Raw genomic sequence first — 16,021 nt, 5'->3', positions numbered from 1 at the left:
GAAGTATTTCAAATCTTCAGAGTATCACGGTGTGAAAATACTGCACTGCAAGTAAAAGTCCTGCAGTCAAATCTCATATAGAAAGTAGCCTGTCACTGTCAGTGACCTGAGCTTTAAACAGCGTCACAGTGGAGGTGCTCATGCTGCAGTAAAAAGTTTCTATCTGGATTAATATTCATATTTTTCTGCTGCAGATGTTAGAACTTTTTAGATCCTGTTAAAGTTTGGAACTCGTGTTTTTCTGTTGTGAACCAGTTATATTTCTCTTTGATGACCCCCTGACCTCCCTGGCTTATTTCTGACTCAATAGCTGGACAGAAGATGTTGTATACCTGCAGATCGTCCATGATTATGAATAAAGATTAATTTAAAACAAACACAAAAAAAACACGTCTTCTTCTTTGAGGTTTTATGGTGGTTGGTTTAAATCTTTCCCTCAGCGTAATATCTATCTCTTCTCCTGAAATGTCCACAATGTCCAAGAATCTGCTTGCAGCATCCAACAACATCTTAATCCTCTCTGACTTGCTCTTTATTTCAACAGCACAATTTAGCACCATGGCAATGAATACCAGAAATCGCTTCTTGTCCATACAGACTGTCCCGTAATAATATATACATAAAGAAAAGATGTGGAAAGTAAGAGCAACAGTGGTCTCAGTGGTGATCGGAGCACCAGGGGGCTGTGACCTCCAAACTGGGAGAGTGGCTGCAGCAGATTCCAGGTAAAACATCAGAGGTCTCTGTCCAGAAGAGTGCAGTCCTATGAACAGATAAGATACTGCGCAGAACCCTCAAACTCCCAGGCCTCTGGTCCAGGACCCGAGCTTGAGGATGACACATACCACCTCACAAGGGGTGAGAGGGGGGTTGAATTTATACATACAGGCTATTTTATATTTTTCTCCTTCTACCATCATATTATTTCAAGCCTCTATGTTTCACAAACTGGAATGACTGACTGGTTGTGAATCAATTCCAATAAAGTTGATTTAAAAAACAAAACAAAATTGGCATACAAAAAGAGACGGGGCAAGAACAGAACAAATAAAATGCAAATACAAAACAATAAAACAAAAGGAGCAGAAAACCCGTTGTATGAGGGAGATATAAGTTAATAAATAGCCTATAAATAAAGCCTTTTTTTACTGAGTAATTTACAGACTATATATTTAAGGGTTTTGATAGTTCTTTTCAAATGAAAACTGAATTTGAAGTGTTTCGGTCTTATGGATATAAAATTTGGACCAGAGATCAGTACTTTTCTGATTTGGCGCCTATTACACATAAAAATATATTTCCCACCAAATGAGAGCTCGAGGATCTCTCGATTGAAAGAACATATAACAACACACTTAGTAACTTTGGAGATATGCTTTTTATAACATATATTCTTCGAGAGGTATCCAAGCACTTATTACTGGCAAGATACTCATATTCACAGAATTGACCTCTGTCAGTAAGTACATCTAAAACAAACATCACATCCTTATCAATCTGTAGGTTTCCTCTGAATGAAGCCCTAGCTTGACGCTCCATCCATCCCCTCGTCCGAATCCACATCAACAAATCCAGAGGACCACAAGTAAAAAATACATCCGTTTACTCAGATAGCAAGAAAACATCAGTACAGAAAAATTACAGAAATTAGATTTTTAATTAACAAGAGAAAAATAGGAAGAGAGAGAGGAGGTCTAAAAACTATGTGGCTCCACTCTCTGACTGTCCACTAACTTCCCAATCTTTCTCCTGAGAGTTTTCCCAAGCAATTAAAGGTGAATGCTGTAAAAAGGAAAAGACGGTAACTGCCCTCGATTGCCCAGATATTACCAATGTAATATAAATGCTCTCTAAATTATCTACACACATTTTAAGTGCAAGTAATCAAACAATTAACTCCTTGCATTACTGTAAATATTAACTGGAAATACATGTTTTACCGTGCACTATTACTAAAGTGACATTTGAAAGGAGTTCAGGTACTGAAATCTGAATCAACAGTTCACGTAACCTAGAGTTTATTGTGACAGTAGAAAAATACAAAAAAAAACAGCTTTTAAAATAAAATCTATCAATCTATCTATATAAAATCGTCTGACCCGTCTAAGTAAAGGTAATACATAATAACTGAGTTAAATAACTTGGCAAGTTGGGAATTAAATATAAACCTGTCACTTACAGTCGATGCCTGTCGAGCTTTCAGTGACTATACCAATTACCTGCATTTCAATTATTAATAACGCTGTGTGAAAGATTTCTTTCTATCATTTTCACTAAAACTTACACATTTACGGATGAGCTGATGACAACAGTTCAGTATATTTACCTCATTAATAACAATTTCCCCTGGCGGAAGATTGCAGTTAATATTCCTCTTATATTATTAATAATAATACTTAAATATTATAGACATATCATTGTTAATAAAATATTAAATATCAATAGGTGTTGTGAAGTGACTTAATTCATAATAACTGTGAAACCATTATTATTCCTCAGACTATAATCGTACCAACAATCTGTAATCGTTGCATCCCTACATGTGCTCAGGTGAAACGAATCTGTGACAAGCTGACCTCTTCTTCAGCAGCAGACTGTTCTGGTTTCTTGTCCTTATGTCTTTTATATTTCCAGCCAACAGCCAATCCAACAGCAGCTAAACAAACCAGAACAAAACCTGCTACAGATCCGTAGTAATGTCTGTAGTTTCCCTCCTCGACGTCGCCGCTGTTGGACCCTGAAGATCAAAGTGCATATTAGTCAGGAAATGAGTGAACAGTGGAACAGCCTCCATTTACTCTTCTATATCTTCTATATTCCTCATGTTTGACTCTCAGAAACAACATGGAATAAAGTGCAGCTACAACATGGCACACAGACACACTGACCTCCACAAACTCACCTGAAACCTCCAGCTGGATGATTCTGATTGGCTCAGTCTCAATGATGGCTCTCTTACGTCTTGATCCTCCTGTTGCAACTCGACACTCGTATGTTCCAGCGTCGTTGCTGTTCACGTTCTTCAGAATTAAAGACACGTCTCCGTCCTTCAGCTCTCTGTCCACCAGCTGCACCCGGTCCTTAAAGGATGGATGCTGCTGGGTTGGATCTGAGAGTCCATCTCTGTGAAAGACGACGTAGTCTGGTTCCAGGTCAGGTCTGCTCCACTCTACAGCTCTGATGGAGACATCTCCAGCCTGACATGGCAGAATGACATCATCTCCAGGTTTCACTCGTACCACATCTAAAAACATCACAGAGAAAAAGTAATTACATTTCTTTGCTTCAACAGAAGAACCTGAGATCACGGGAACTAGAGGTGTGAATCTTCAGACGCGTCACGAACCGATTACGATTCAGAGGGCTGCGGCGTGAATATAAAATGTTTAGTGTTTATTTTCTATACAGGATTTATTTTTTCTCACTGTGTGACTTAGTAATGTTACAGCAAAGTTATGACATGTGGCTACTTTCTAACGTTACTTGCTATAAATGCAGCGAACGTTACAAAGCTGCTAAAGTACGTAGTGTTGGTGTCCTGCTCAGCTTCCAGACCAGAGTCTGATAAGTCTTAAGATAGGCTCAGAAAAACTCAAGAATTTAAATTAACTTGACCAAAATAACTTAATTATTAATCACAATGATACGAATCTACGAATACAGACTAATGTGAGAATAACTATGCACATGTTTGAAACTTCAATGATTCCATGATGCGAACTTTACAAAAGGTTTTCAATTATTCACATTATAAAACACAAAAGCTACATTTTGATGTTCATAATTAACATTTATGTATAGGCCTTAAATATATTTTTAGCAGTTAGGCTAACACCATTCATAGTTTGTGAATTATTTCTGCTTATTAGTTGCTAAAATACCTTTTTTTATGTGTATGTGTTTAAAATTTTGTTTTCCTGAGCCACCTTTTGTTTGCATTCTTTCATTGATAAAACCACATTATTTGCACAGAAAGTCATCTGGAGGATTTTATTTTTATTGAATCTTGAATTAATCTCATACAGAAATCTTTAGCGAAAACAACGACAAGATAATATAGCATGACACAACTATAAACATTTAAGGGTATCATGTAATTTGAAACAAATATTTAAATCCTTACACATTTTAAATGCTTTTATTGCTTTATTAATCTTTAAACTATATAAAGTTTCTATATAATATTTCATTTCGATCATAAAATGTGGTTTCTACTAAAATTTTTCATATAAAATAAAGAGTGAAAAATATATTCTTTTAAATCAATGTCACTCTTGTCATAAAAAATGTCTCTTTTCCAGAAAAATAGTTGAACCAGTCAATTAGGGCTGTACATATCGATTATTTTTCAAGTCGATTAATCTAACGATAATTTATTCAATTAGTCGATTAGTCTAACGACTAATTTTGTTTATTCTAAAGAAAGAAAAGTTGCCTATTACTTAATTAACATACCAATTTATCCTAAATAAACATCACAAACATGTCTAATCAATAAATCTATATTCAAATCTTAATCGATTACGTCGACAAATCGCCCCAGCCCTACAGTCGCCGTCTTAAATATTCTAAATGTAACCTAAATTATTACAATCTTAAAATAAATGACAATGTTTCAGCCTCATCACTGCAAAACACACTTTTCCACAGAATCAGGCCTGAGAAATCAAATTAACAATTTTAAATAAAGCTTTTCTAGTTTTGTTGGTGACACAATATTTCTTATTGATATTTCAAACTGATTTCCATTTAATATTTTGTATTCTAGAGTTACAAAATTGCTTGGCAGGATGAGTTGTGGACTCCTGGCAAAGTCTCCTTAGAAACTTATTGGTAGATTTTTACACCTGTGAAGCATACACTGTTAATGACGTTACCTTTAAGTTGTGGATGCATGTCAAACCTACCACTTCCTTGAAGTAATCTCAAAAGAACAAAAGGTAATGCATCAAAAACAATTCCAAAATCTCAGTGTGTAGCTGGAATTGTGTTGCCTATTTCAGTGTAAGATACACAAATACAGTGTAAGAAAATAAGAGTCATAAGACTTTTCATTTAGCAATTGTGTCACCAAAACAATATCACTTTTTAACCCAGCTATCAAAGAAATAGTTTTACTTTTAAAACTAATATCTTTATTACTTCAAAATTAAACAATTAACAAGGATAATAATGCTTGTTTATAATAGTTGAACAGAGAAACAGGGATTTTATACTGGCTACCGTCCAGGAAGACGATGTCTTAACCATCGGCAGCAGAGTCAGTAAAGTTTGATTTGTTTGTTGGATTTTGTTCTCAATGTTGTGATGCTATTGGGGAAATCCTTTATACATAAATGTAGGTTCTTTAAGACTAAACCTGCTTGAACCACTGGAAGAATGAGCTATAATGCATGAATCACTGAAACATGTCAAAAACAAGAAAGCTCTTAAAATGGTTTCATTATTATTATGACTCTTACAAATAGCCAACTATTGCTGACACAATTAACCCATAATAATAATCAGGAACTGAAACGGCGTTACTTTCATTTTAACTCGGTATATCCTTTAAGCAAAAACAGCAAACCAATACTTTAGTAGTAACTGTAGGCTGAACATGAAATAGTATGTCAGCCTATATGCACACAGTTCAAGCCAATAAGAAAGTGGAACAGTTATAGTATATAGAAAATGTAAACATTGTGCTATGAATTTGTACCTGATGTCAACTGGCACAATGATATACACATGTTCACCATACCGGCAGGTCGACAGAGGCATCATGTTCAGTTGAGATGATCTGTCTCATGTACATTCTGTGAGAATATTGTTCTTGACACAGGTCATCGCTTTGTCCGGGTCAGTGAACTCCCTGTCCTCCCCTCTGTACGTGACCTCTGTGAATGCAGCCCGAGCTTTAGTCACAGTTGTCGTGTATTCCGGGAAGATGGTAACTGGTTCCCCGTTGAAACGGAGCGGACCGCGAGTGCGGGCGCGTCGCAGTATCTGGACACAATCTTGGTAATAATGAAGCTTAGTTGGTACTTGGTAATTTCTTCAGCCTCGTGTCCATCCGGGCACCACCGTGGACTTGTCCCACTATCCGATGAAGTTTAGTAATAGTTTACTGTTGTATGGGAAGTATTACACTTTACGGTTGAAATAGAGGCTTAAAGGGAGCACATGTCGCTCTATCTAGGTCTATTGTTTCACTTTTGCGGCAGAGCCACGCCCCCAAAGCGCAACGCATACAACATTATACAGTTTAATGACGTAGACATAAGGGGATTGTTAGTCAACATTGTAACGGGAAACTAGCAGGGCAATTACTTAACGCTAAATAGCATATAGAAGAATAGACTTTATGTCTATTAACTGTTTAAATAACAGCGTGTTAAATATCTCACTGCTCCAAAACAGCTGATTCAAACTATCAACTCGTTGTGAATCCTGAAGCTGCTTCAATCAGCTGTGCTGAAGCAGGGAGAGAATAAATTATGCAGGACAGGGGGAAACTTTCTTCAGGAAAGGGTACGAAACACTGTCGTAGTACATAAACTTCAACCAAGATCAATTCGTACAGCCAGCAAAGTCTTTGCACACTGAAAAGCTACACGATATCATTTTATCTTCTTTTGGACAACTGTAGCTACATACATCTACATACATACGTCTATGAGTAGCTTACATTATGCAAAGGAGGAAAAAAGCTAATCCTGCTACTTCAGGAGCCCAAGGCCCCGTTACAAACACATGTAGGACAAGATGACAGTATTTTATAAAAATAATCTTTCCTGCCTCCATGAATCAATAAAAGCTCGTATTTACCAGAAGCTGCTGGAGACAGAAGGACCAACAGGAACACAAACTTCTCCATGAGAGAGGAGGTGAAGTCTGTCTGCTGCTTTCAAGTTACCTGCTCTTTCTCTGACAGTGGGGAGGGGAGCTGCAGAGGAACTGCTGCACTGCCTCCTCACTGTTGCGACACTGTTGGGTGGCGCCCACAGTCTTTGCTGTGTGCTGGCAGAAGTCCAGGCAGGAAGGTCTAAGGTTAAGTTAACATTACTGAAAATGTGGTGGAAAATAACTCTTCACAACTTGATTATGTGTTTAATCTTTTGTTTGCACAAACAGCAGCTATAAACCCTTTAGGCCTCAGCCTCCTTTTGAAACTGCCTGCTATAAATCTGCGGTATAAAAGAGAATAAATGTTGTATTTGTGTCATGGCCGGTCACTAAACTGACTTCCTCACCCTCATATTGTCCCGTCAGGTAGAAACTGTTGCTTTCTGGGGAAGAAACTGCTTCTTAGCGATATCCGGAGTCCTCTACAGTCTGCGCCTCCGCCATGATCCAGCATAGAAAATCCAACAGAGAACAACAGATCCAGACAACAGACCCGCTGCTGCTGATCCTCCTGCTCCTCCTGCTGCTCCATCTGTATAATATAACCAGTCTGTAATGTGCCTGCTGTCTTTTTTTGTTTTTGTTGAAATCTTTAGGGATGGGACGCTCGATACTGACGTGTCCACGCTGCGTTGAGGTCGGTCGAGATCCTGAAGCGCGGTGAGGTGTGGTTTACGTCAATGCCACGTGACCGCAGTGAAGCGAGGCTCCGGTGCGTTTCAGCCCTGTTTCGACAGGTGGCGCATCTGCCGCTTCTGCTCTTGATTCACAGTGGTTTTAAAAAACCACACATCAGCCTCTAACTCATTTCACAGATTCCTTTGATTTATTGGAGCGACGTGTTGTAGTTATATCCGCACCTGTAGGCCTATGATGGCAAAAAATACTTATCTTTGCCAGCAACAAAAGCTCCATGTGACCAAAACTTTTCCAAGGCTGGTGATGTCAATTATGAAAAGGCCTCAAAACAGCTGAATATTTCTGAATAAAACTCTTGACATATAACAAATGTGAGACATTGTTCCACTTTTCTTTGATCAGTCTTGAAACAACTTCAACTTTACTCAGTTACTACTGGAAATAAATAAAACACTATTAGAAAATAAGGACTTTAAAAATAAAGCCCAAAAAATAATTGAGAAATATTGGAGACAAGCAAATTTATTTAACGAGTTTGGAAAATGCTGGGAATTGATGAAATACGAATTTAGAATTTTTGCGTTGTCATTTGGGAAACGGTTTGCTAAAGCAAATAAAGAAAGATAGACCCGGATAATTACAAATATAATAAGATTATTAGAGAAAGTACATTTATCTGGAGAAGAACTGCAAGAACTGTCATCTCTACAACTTGAATTGAACAAAATATATGAAGAAAAGGCCAGAGGTGCCTTTGTCAGATCCAGAAGAAAGTGTCTAGAACAAGGTGAAAAATGCACTAAATACTTTTTTAATCTAGAAAAGAGAAACTATGAACAATCATCACTTTGTAAACTATAGTTGTGGATTTTATCATGGCTGCAACTTCGGCCCAAGCCACATTGCCCCATGTAAGCAGCTTGTCTCTCTGTTTTGAAAATAAACATATTTCACTAAATTTAAATGTAAAACTACATTATTATTATTATTAAAAAGGGTGTATTAAAAGAAATGGATTTGTTCTAGTATAAACAAATCACCAATCAACATAGGCCAACATTCTTTGTATAAAATATCTGTTTACATGTGTTTAACAGAAAGTGTGAATATTTTATAGGCCTAAGTCTGCAAAAGTAAAGTTCCTTTCATTGTCAGTTTGTCTGTACAGTGGATTTAAAGTAGTTGATGGCATAAGACCCAGCAAAACCAAAGAGAATGACTAGTTCACTTGTGAAAAGCAATTTTATGAAGTTAGAACAGATAACTTAGCAGAGGATGCCTGACATCTAAAATCATTTGAACCATTTAAAAACTCTTTGAGGTAGCCTCGGCTTTTACTTGAGATGCAGGGGCTTAATATGACTTATTTTTCAGTGTTACAATTAGTAACAGTAAGTCAGCCTGCCCAGTGACGACAGACTCCCAGGAGGACCCATGTGAACGAGTTTTCCTACTGAACACTACATCAGTGCGGTCGCAGCTCCCAGATACCAGTAGACTGTCTTCGACTTGACGGCGCCGTTTTTGTTCCTCGCCCCTGCGCTTCACGTGAAACTATCAAATCGACGAAAAAGCCGCCGTCATCTCGAACGCATCTACTGGTCCATCTGGGTACAAGTTAAAGAAGATTAAGTTATATTTCAAGAGCCGTAAAATATTTGAGGCCTTGACGCGGAGCTAATGAGGCTAAAAGCTGAAATCGACAAAAGTTGAATATAAACTCGGGATGGTTTATCTGTTCGTTTTCCTGTTGGCCCGTCTGTCTCCAGCATCTTCAGGTAAAGACACGTTTTTTTTAAATCAGTGTTATAAAACAATATGTTTTTGGCGGTAGTTATCCCCGACAGAAAGTTTTTTAGTTTTAGTTTCACTTGTAAAGCAAACATTTATTTCTCGATAGTCTGGTGATGTTATAACTGACCACGTAGTCGATCATTTTGTCATCCATGTTACTGTTTAGAAGAAGCTAGATTCAGACAGACTGTCACGGTTTTCAACCGCGGTGAAATTAGTTTTAAGTTGGATATTCGACAGACATTCACCCAGGATCCAGTGACGGCTTTTTAGTCAGTTCACCCAGTGACGGTTGTATAAGTGCGGTTAGCTCACCTCTGATGGCTCGCTTTTAACCAACGGGGGTTAGCTTAGGGACCATCAATAAATTACAATTGTGAGAACAGTGTTATGGGAAAATCATTATTTATTTCAATAGCTTCCAAGTCATGTGACACAGGGACTTCAAACCAATGCCGAATTGTAGTACTAGACTAGACAAATGAGACACACCCCTTCATATTTGATTTGAGTGCATTTTTTATTTTATATGAATATTTATTCATAATTTATTGAAAATTGTGCTGTTTTTTTTCAATAGCTTCCAATTCATGTGACACAGGGACTTCAAACCAATGCCGAATTGTAGTATATACTAGGCAAATGAGACACACCCCTTCATATTTGATTTGAGTGCATTTTTATTTTATATGAATATTTATTCATAATTTATTGAAAAAAGTGCTGTTTTTTTTCAATAGCTTCCAAGTCATGTGACACAGGGATTTCAAACCAATGCCGAATTGTAGTACTATACTAGGCAAATGAGACACACCCCTTCATATTTGATTTGAGTACATATTCGAATTTATATGAATATTTATTCATAATTTATGTAAAATAATGCCTTTTTTTTCAATAGCGTCCAAGTCATGTGACACAGGGACTTCAAACCAATGCCGAATTGTAGTACTAGACTAGGCAAATGAGACACACCCCTTCATATTTGATTTGAGTACATATTAAAATTTATATTAATATTTATTCATAATTTATTGAAAAAAAGTGCTGTTTTTTTTCAATAGCTTCCAAGTCATGTGACACAGGGATTTCAAACCAATGCCGAATTGTAGTACTATACTAGGCAAATGAGACACCCCTTCATATTTGATTTGAGTACATATTCGAATTTATATTAATATTTATTCATAATTTATTGAAAAAAGTGCTGTTTTTTTCAATAGCTTCCAAGTCATGTGACACAGGGACTTCAAACCAATTCCGAATTGTAGTACTACTGCTGATGAGAAAGAAACTAATACTCGTTCACACACACTCACACAACAATGGCACAGCCTTCTGAGCAAATACAGAGGGGGCATATATCTTCCATGTAGTGGACAACCGCTCTACATCTAAGCAACAGACATTGAAATATATATATATATATATATAATATGTTACGAAAGATTTATTTTAATTCCACAGGTCCAGTGTGATGGTTGTGAACGGTGGTTCCATGCTCAGTGTGTGGAATGGACAGCACACAATATGAAGAGGCAATGAAAGGAAACTGGGAATGTCCGTTGTGTAAATAAAGTGTTTCTTTGAAATCTGCTCAATGCTGTGGAAGAAAATGACTGACTCTGTGTGGTACAACTGCAGTTGTACAAGAGGTGTGTAATATGTGTAACAGGTAGTAGTACTATTCGGCATTGGTTTTGAGTCCCTGAATCATTTGAAATGGAATCTATTGAAGAAAAAAATATAAAAAAATATTCATATAAAATAAAAAATGCACTCAAATCAAATATGAAGTGGTGTGTCTCATTTGCCTAGTATAGTACTACAATTCGGTATTGGTTTGAAGTCCCTGTGTCACATGACTTGGAAGCTATTGAAAAAAAACAGCACTTTTTCAATAAATTATGAATAATATTAATATAAATTTTAATATGCACTCAAATCAAATATGAAGTGGTGTGTCTCATTTGCCTAGTCTAGTAATACAATTCGGCATTGGTTTGAAATCCCTGTGTCACATGACTTGGAAGCTATTGAAAAAAAACAGCACTTTTTTTTTCGAATATGTACTCAAATCAAATATGAAGGGGTGTGTCTCATTTGCCTAGTATAGTACTACAATTCGGCATTGGTTTGAAATCCCTGTGTCACATGACTTGGAAGCTATTGAAAAAAAACAGCACTTTTTTCAATAAATTATGAATAAATATTCATATAAAATAAAAAATGCACTCAAATCAAATATGAAGGGGGTGTGTCTTTGCCTAGTCTAGTACTACAATTCGGCATTGGTTTGAAGTCCCTGTGTCACATGAATTGGAAGCTATTGAAAAAAACAGCACTTTTTTCAATAAATTATGAATAAATATTAATATAAATTCGAATATGTACTCAAATCAAATATGAAGGGGTGTGTCTCATTTGCCTAGTATAGTACTACAATTCGGCATTGGTTTGAAATCCCTGTGTCACATGACTTGGAAGCTATTGAAAAAAAACAGCACTTTTTTTCAATAAATTATGAATAAATATTAATATAAATTTTAATATGTACTCAAATCAAATATGAAGGGGTGTGTCTCATTTGCCTAGTGTAGTACTACAATTCGGAATTGGTTTGAAGTCCCTGTGTCACATGACTTGAAAGCTATTGAAAAAAAAAGGCATTATATTACATAAATTATGAATAAATATTCATATAAAATAAAAAATGCACTCAAATCAATATGAAGGGGTGTGTCTCATTTGCCTAGTGTAGTACTACAATTCGGCATTGGTTTGAAGTCCCTGTGTCACATGACTTGGAAGCTATTGAAATAAATAATGATTTTCCCATAACACTGTTCTCACAATTGTAATTTATTGACGGTCCCTAAGCTAACCCCCGTTGGTTAAAAGCGAGCCATCAGAGGTGAGCTAACCGATTTATACAACCGTCACTGGGTGAACTGACTAAAAAGCCGTCACGATCCTGGGTGAATGTCTGTCGAATATCCAACTTAAAACTAACTTCACCGCGGTCCTTTATCAGGTAAGCTGCTCCTACATACGTCATCGATACTGTATCAACATCACTGTAATCAGTTCAACAACACTTTCCCGCCTCAACGTTACATCTCCTTGACTCGAAAAACTGAATGCAGCATTGTAGACAACATTTTCTCCCTGTAAGCCTGTTTCCTTTCATGGCCTTTGGATATTGCAGGAAATTGTTCCTCCTTCTTCAGGAATTCACGCTGGCTGTGAGCCAAGTTACTCTGAACAAAATGGTTTCTTTAGTGATCACTCTGGAAGGAGTGGCAGCAGGGGCGATTCTAGGATCAGACCTTTATGGGTGCTCTAATGAGAATGTAACATGTATACAACGCCTTGCAAAAGTGTTCAGTAATCGGTGGAGAGAATAATTAGGCTGACTAGAGAGGAGCTGGTGCAGAGCAGGGCGAGTCAGTCAAGGGCGTCACTTTGACACCACAAAGTGGTGGAGACATAAGTGTTCAGATCAGGGGGTGATGATACATTTAGGTCATGAGACGTGAGGATGCACAAGACAATAAGTTTTTAGCACTATTTAGGTTACACATTTGATAGTGAAATATATTTGCGTGGGGTCTGGAGTTCCTCCCCCAGAAGATTTTGAGCATTAAACTCATAATTTCCTGAATTCTGGAGACATTTTCTGCATTTACATTGAAAATGTCTTTTTTTATATTAAGGAAAACTATATTGCATTGTAGGTAAATAAAACGTTCTCAGAGCATTTTCATTTGTTTGGAAACATTTCTTGGTGCAAGATATTTTTCAGAATATTTTTAACAAATGCTTTCAAACGTTATGGGGACAAAATCAGCCATTTCAAAATGTGGTGGGGACATGTCCCCAGCGTCCCCAGTGTAAATGACCCCTATGGGGTCAGTGGACCAGTTAGGGTCAGACAGCAGTGTGGAGCTGTAGACTCGTGTTTACTCCCTCAGAGGAGGGAGGATGTTAAAAGTGTTCAGTCTTGTTTTCAGTTAAATCTTGTTACATGCTTGCTTTCTCTTTTAAGTAGTTTGCTGATGAGTTTAATTGGTCAGAATCTGTGGAGTATAAATTATTTCTCCACACAACACTCTGAAGCCGTCAGTGACTTCTGGACAATCTCAACGCTGATAGGCTATCGTGACTAGGGATGGGAATCGAGAACCGGTTCCAAAATTTCTCAAAACTCGAAAATCAATAAGGTTCGAGTTTATTGATTCTGCTATCGAGACTTGAGGGTCCTATGATGTGACGTTAAGTCTCGAGCCTCAAATCTGATTTCATTTGAAACGCAATGGATAAGAAAATCATCAGGCTGCTGTCTCTGCCTGCTCTCTGTCACCTAACGTTACGGTGAGGGTTAAGTTAGCTCCAAATTACTGTAACGTTAGTTGATGACAGCTACGCTCGTTACTGTAAGTACGTGCAATAAAACCATTGCAAGTAAAAAGACAATACTTTATCAATACACCTGTCTGTAAGGTAACGTTAAACATGTAGAAATGGTTAATTAATCATCTCTGTCCTCAGTATCTCATCCTGTATGTTTATACAAACACAGCTAAAGCTTGCTTGGCATTAGCCAAATGTTAAAACAAGCTAAATAGAAATCTGCCTGTCTGGAGCACAGACTGGTCTGTAGTCTTAAAAACTAGCTCAAGTCTGGTCTTACTTAGTAAATCATCACCAAATAATAGTAAATTATTGATAAAGAATCAGATCGTTAAGCAGTCTCAATAAGGGTATCAATATAAATAAAAATTAACGATCCCCATCCCTAATCATGACTCAGCGTAATACGACTTCCTCGTTTGAGTTGAAAATATTCAACTCATGCGAAGGCCTTGCGTCGCCGGCACCGCCCCCTTTTCACCACCCGACATCGCGGCTCCACGCGCCTTTGCATTGACTTTGTATGTAAACGCACCTTCCCCACTTCGCTTTTGGTCTGAACGCTGAAGACTATCTCTGTACTCAAAAGGCCTTTTTCTCTCAAATATTGTTTACAAATCTGTGTTAGTGAGCACTTCTCCTTTGCCCAGATAATCCATCCACCTCACAGGTGTGACATATCAAGATGGCCCTAAGCCCAGCCGAAGGTACACCTGTCCAATACCCATACTGTTTATAAGTGACAGATATTTATTGGTGTGTCATACAGCAAACATCAAACCAACAACCAGACAGCTGCTTTACAAACACAAAGTGCTATACAAGTTATTCTAAAGGCTCGTGCAGACTGCAGGATGTTCACGCTAGGGCTGGCCCGAATGTCTTTTTTTGAGCTTCGACAGTAATTAAGAGCGAATAATTGAAGCTTCGGATCGGATATTGAGCAGGTGAAGAGCGATGCATGCTGAACGGGGTTGGTGGCTGCTCTACAGAGCAGGGGGAACCTTAGCTGAGAGTCCAGAGTGAGAGAGTCTGATCCAGCAGGTCCAGAATCCGGGAATAGTTTAGCAATGCGGGGGTCCAGGCGGAGAGCAGACGGGATGAGTGGTGTTTCCCGCTAGCGGAACTAAATAGCACGTAATTATGCAAAATTGACGTCTAACTTTTATTATAGTGACTAAATGTTCTTCTTCTACAATCGGCCTAATATAATTATTTAAATACGTTCATTGTGTTGTTTGTTTGTTTGTTTGTTTGTTTGTTTGTTTGTTTCCAGCCTACAGTTTACTGATTAATTTGTAGGAAATTTGATCTGTAATGAAATTAAGCAATTGTAAAATTAATAAACGCCATAACTTCGACACTACTGCTGTCATCACTCAGTTTAAAGAGCTCCCACACAGCTGAGGACTTCATTTTGTTTTCCCTTTGATGTGAACTGAAGCGTTACGTTCACTGCTGTCGGCGGAGGTCAGGCGTGCAAAAAAACCATCAATAATCAAAAATGAAAATATTATGTGTCCCCAGCGGTCGTATATTCACATATTCGGAGCCAGACCTATGAAATACATTTGATGTTTCTCAAATCAAAGAGTAATCCTGTTAAATAATTGTGATCTAAATATTGACTATTGATAATTTTTGCCATAATCGAGCAGCCCTACATGAACATTTCATTTAATTCATGAAATCAAAAGACTTTTGTTGTGGAAACTGTACCTCTGCCTTGTTTCTGTAAAGGTTAACTGTATTCTTTATTTTCTTTAATTTTTAACCACCCACCCATTTTTAGTCGCCCACATCTTTGGTCTCTCCTCAAACGGAGGTGCAGAAGGATTGCTTGCTGTCTTCCCTTCTTTCCTACTGGTGACGATATAATGTTCACACAATGAGGACGTTTATTTGGAAGTAGCCTCCAGTATAGTTGGTGCTGCAGGTAGTAACGCCAGAATAACAACAATATAGTGGCAACAATCTGCATCTGTTCCCTCATTTATTCTTGTCAAAGCTCCCCACAGAACTGTTTATACTTGACATTGATTGGTTTATAGGGAGACACACTCCACATAGATGACGACAGGACGCAGGTCTGTCCTGGAAGGTCTTTAGTGCGCTCGCAGAATTACAGTTTGAAACAAAACTAACTGAACGTATTAAAACATGAACTTTGATCAGACCATGCAGACTTTCAGGTGTGAAAGGCCCCTTAAAGAGGAAGTAGTTTGACGTTATATTTGTCAAAAGTTGGCTTGACTCCTCTCAGGTCTGTCAGAATTTAAAGAGAAGT

General features: G+C 37.6%; 2 protein-coding genes across 5 annotated transcripts in view; one reads left to right on the top strand and one right to left on the bottom strand.

Moving 5' to 3' along the window:
- Positions 1-1,359: 1,359 nt before the first annotated feature.
- Positions 1,360-7,550, bottom strand: LOC119911635 (programmed cell death 1 ligand 1-like). Of its 4 annotated transcripts, none has more exons than XR_005445933.1 (3): positions 7,236-7,546; positions 2,903-3,244; positions 1,360-2,737 (listed from the first exon to the last, which is right to left on the bottom strand). XR_005445933.1 is itself a non-coding variant. In XM_038730579.1 (3 exons), the coding sequence occupies exons 1-3, from the start codon at positions 6,857-6,859 to the stop codon at positions 2,547-2,549; spliced, it is 582 nt and encodes a 193-aa protein (XP_038586507.1). In that variant the 5' UTR covers positions 6,860-7,550; the 3' UTR covers positions 1,360-2,546. The 4 variants fall into 4 exon arrangements, 2 of the variants coding, with proteins under 2 accessions (XP_038586507.1, XP_038586508.1); XR_005445934.1 differs by lacking the exon at positions 7,236-7,546 and adding an exon at positions 5,744-6,771; XM_038730579.1 differs by having other exon boundaries at positions 6,811-7,550.
- Positions 7,551-8,975: 1,425 nt separating this feature from the next.
- LOC119911640 (coxsackievirus and adenovirus receptor-like) overlaps positions 8,976-16,021 on the top strand; it is a 27,796-nt gene continuing 20,750 nt past the window's right edge. Inside the window, exon 1 of the mRNA XM_038730589.1 lies at positions 8,976-9,305. Within this exon, the coding sequence (XP_038586517.1) occupies positions 9,254-9,305 (52 nt within the window). The 5' untranslated portion in view covers positions 8,976-9,253. The remainder of the gene's footprint in view (positions 9,306-16,021) is intronic.

The sequence above is a fragment of the Micropterus salmoides genome, unplaced genomic scaffold (assembly GCF_014851395.1).
Source record: "Micropterus salmoides isolate LMB-PRFRI ecotype aquatic unplaced genomic scaffold, ASM1485139v1 Ms_hic_scaffold_2, whole genome shotgun sequence".
Lineage (NCBI taxonomy): Eukaryota > Metazoa > Chordata > Actinopteri > Centrarchiformes > Centrarchidae > Micropterus > Micropterus salmoides.
This window is presented reverse-complemented; position numbering and strand designations above follow the sequence as displayed.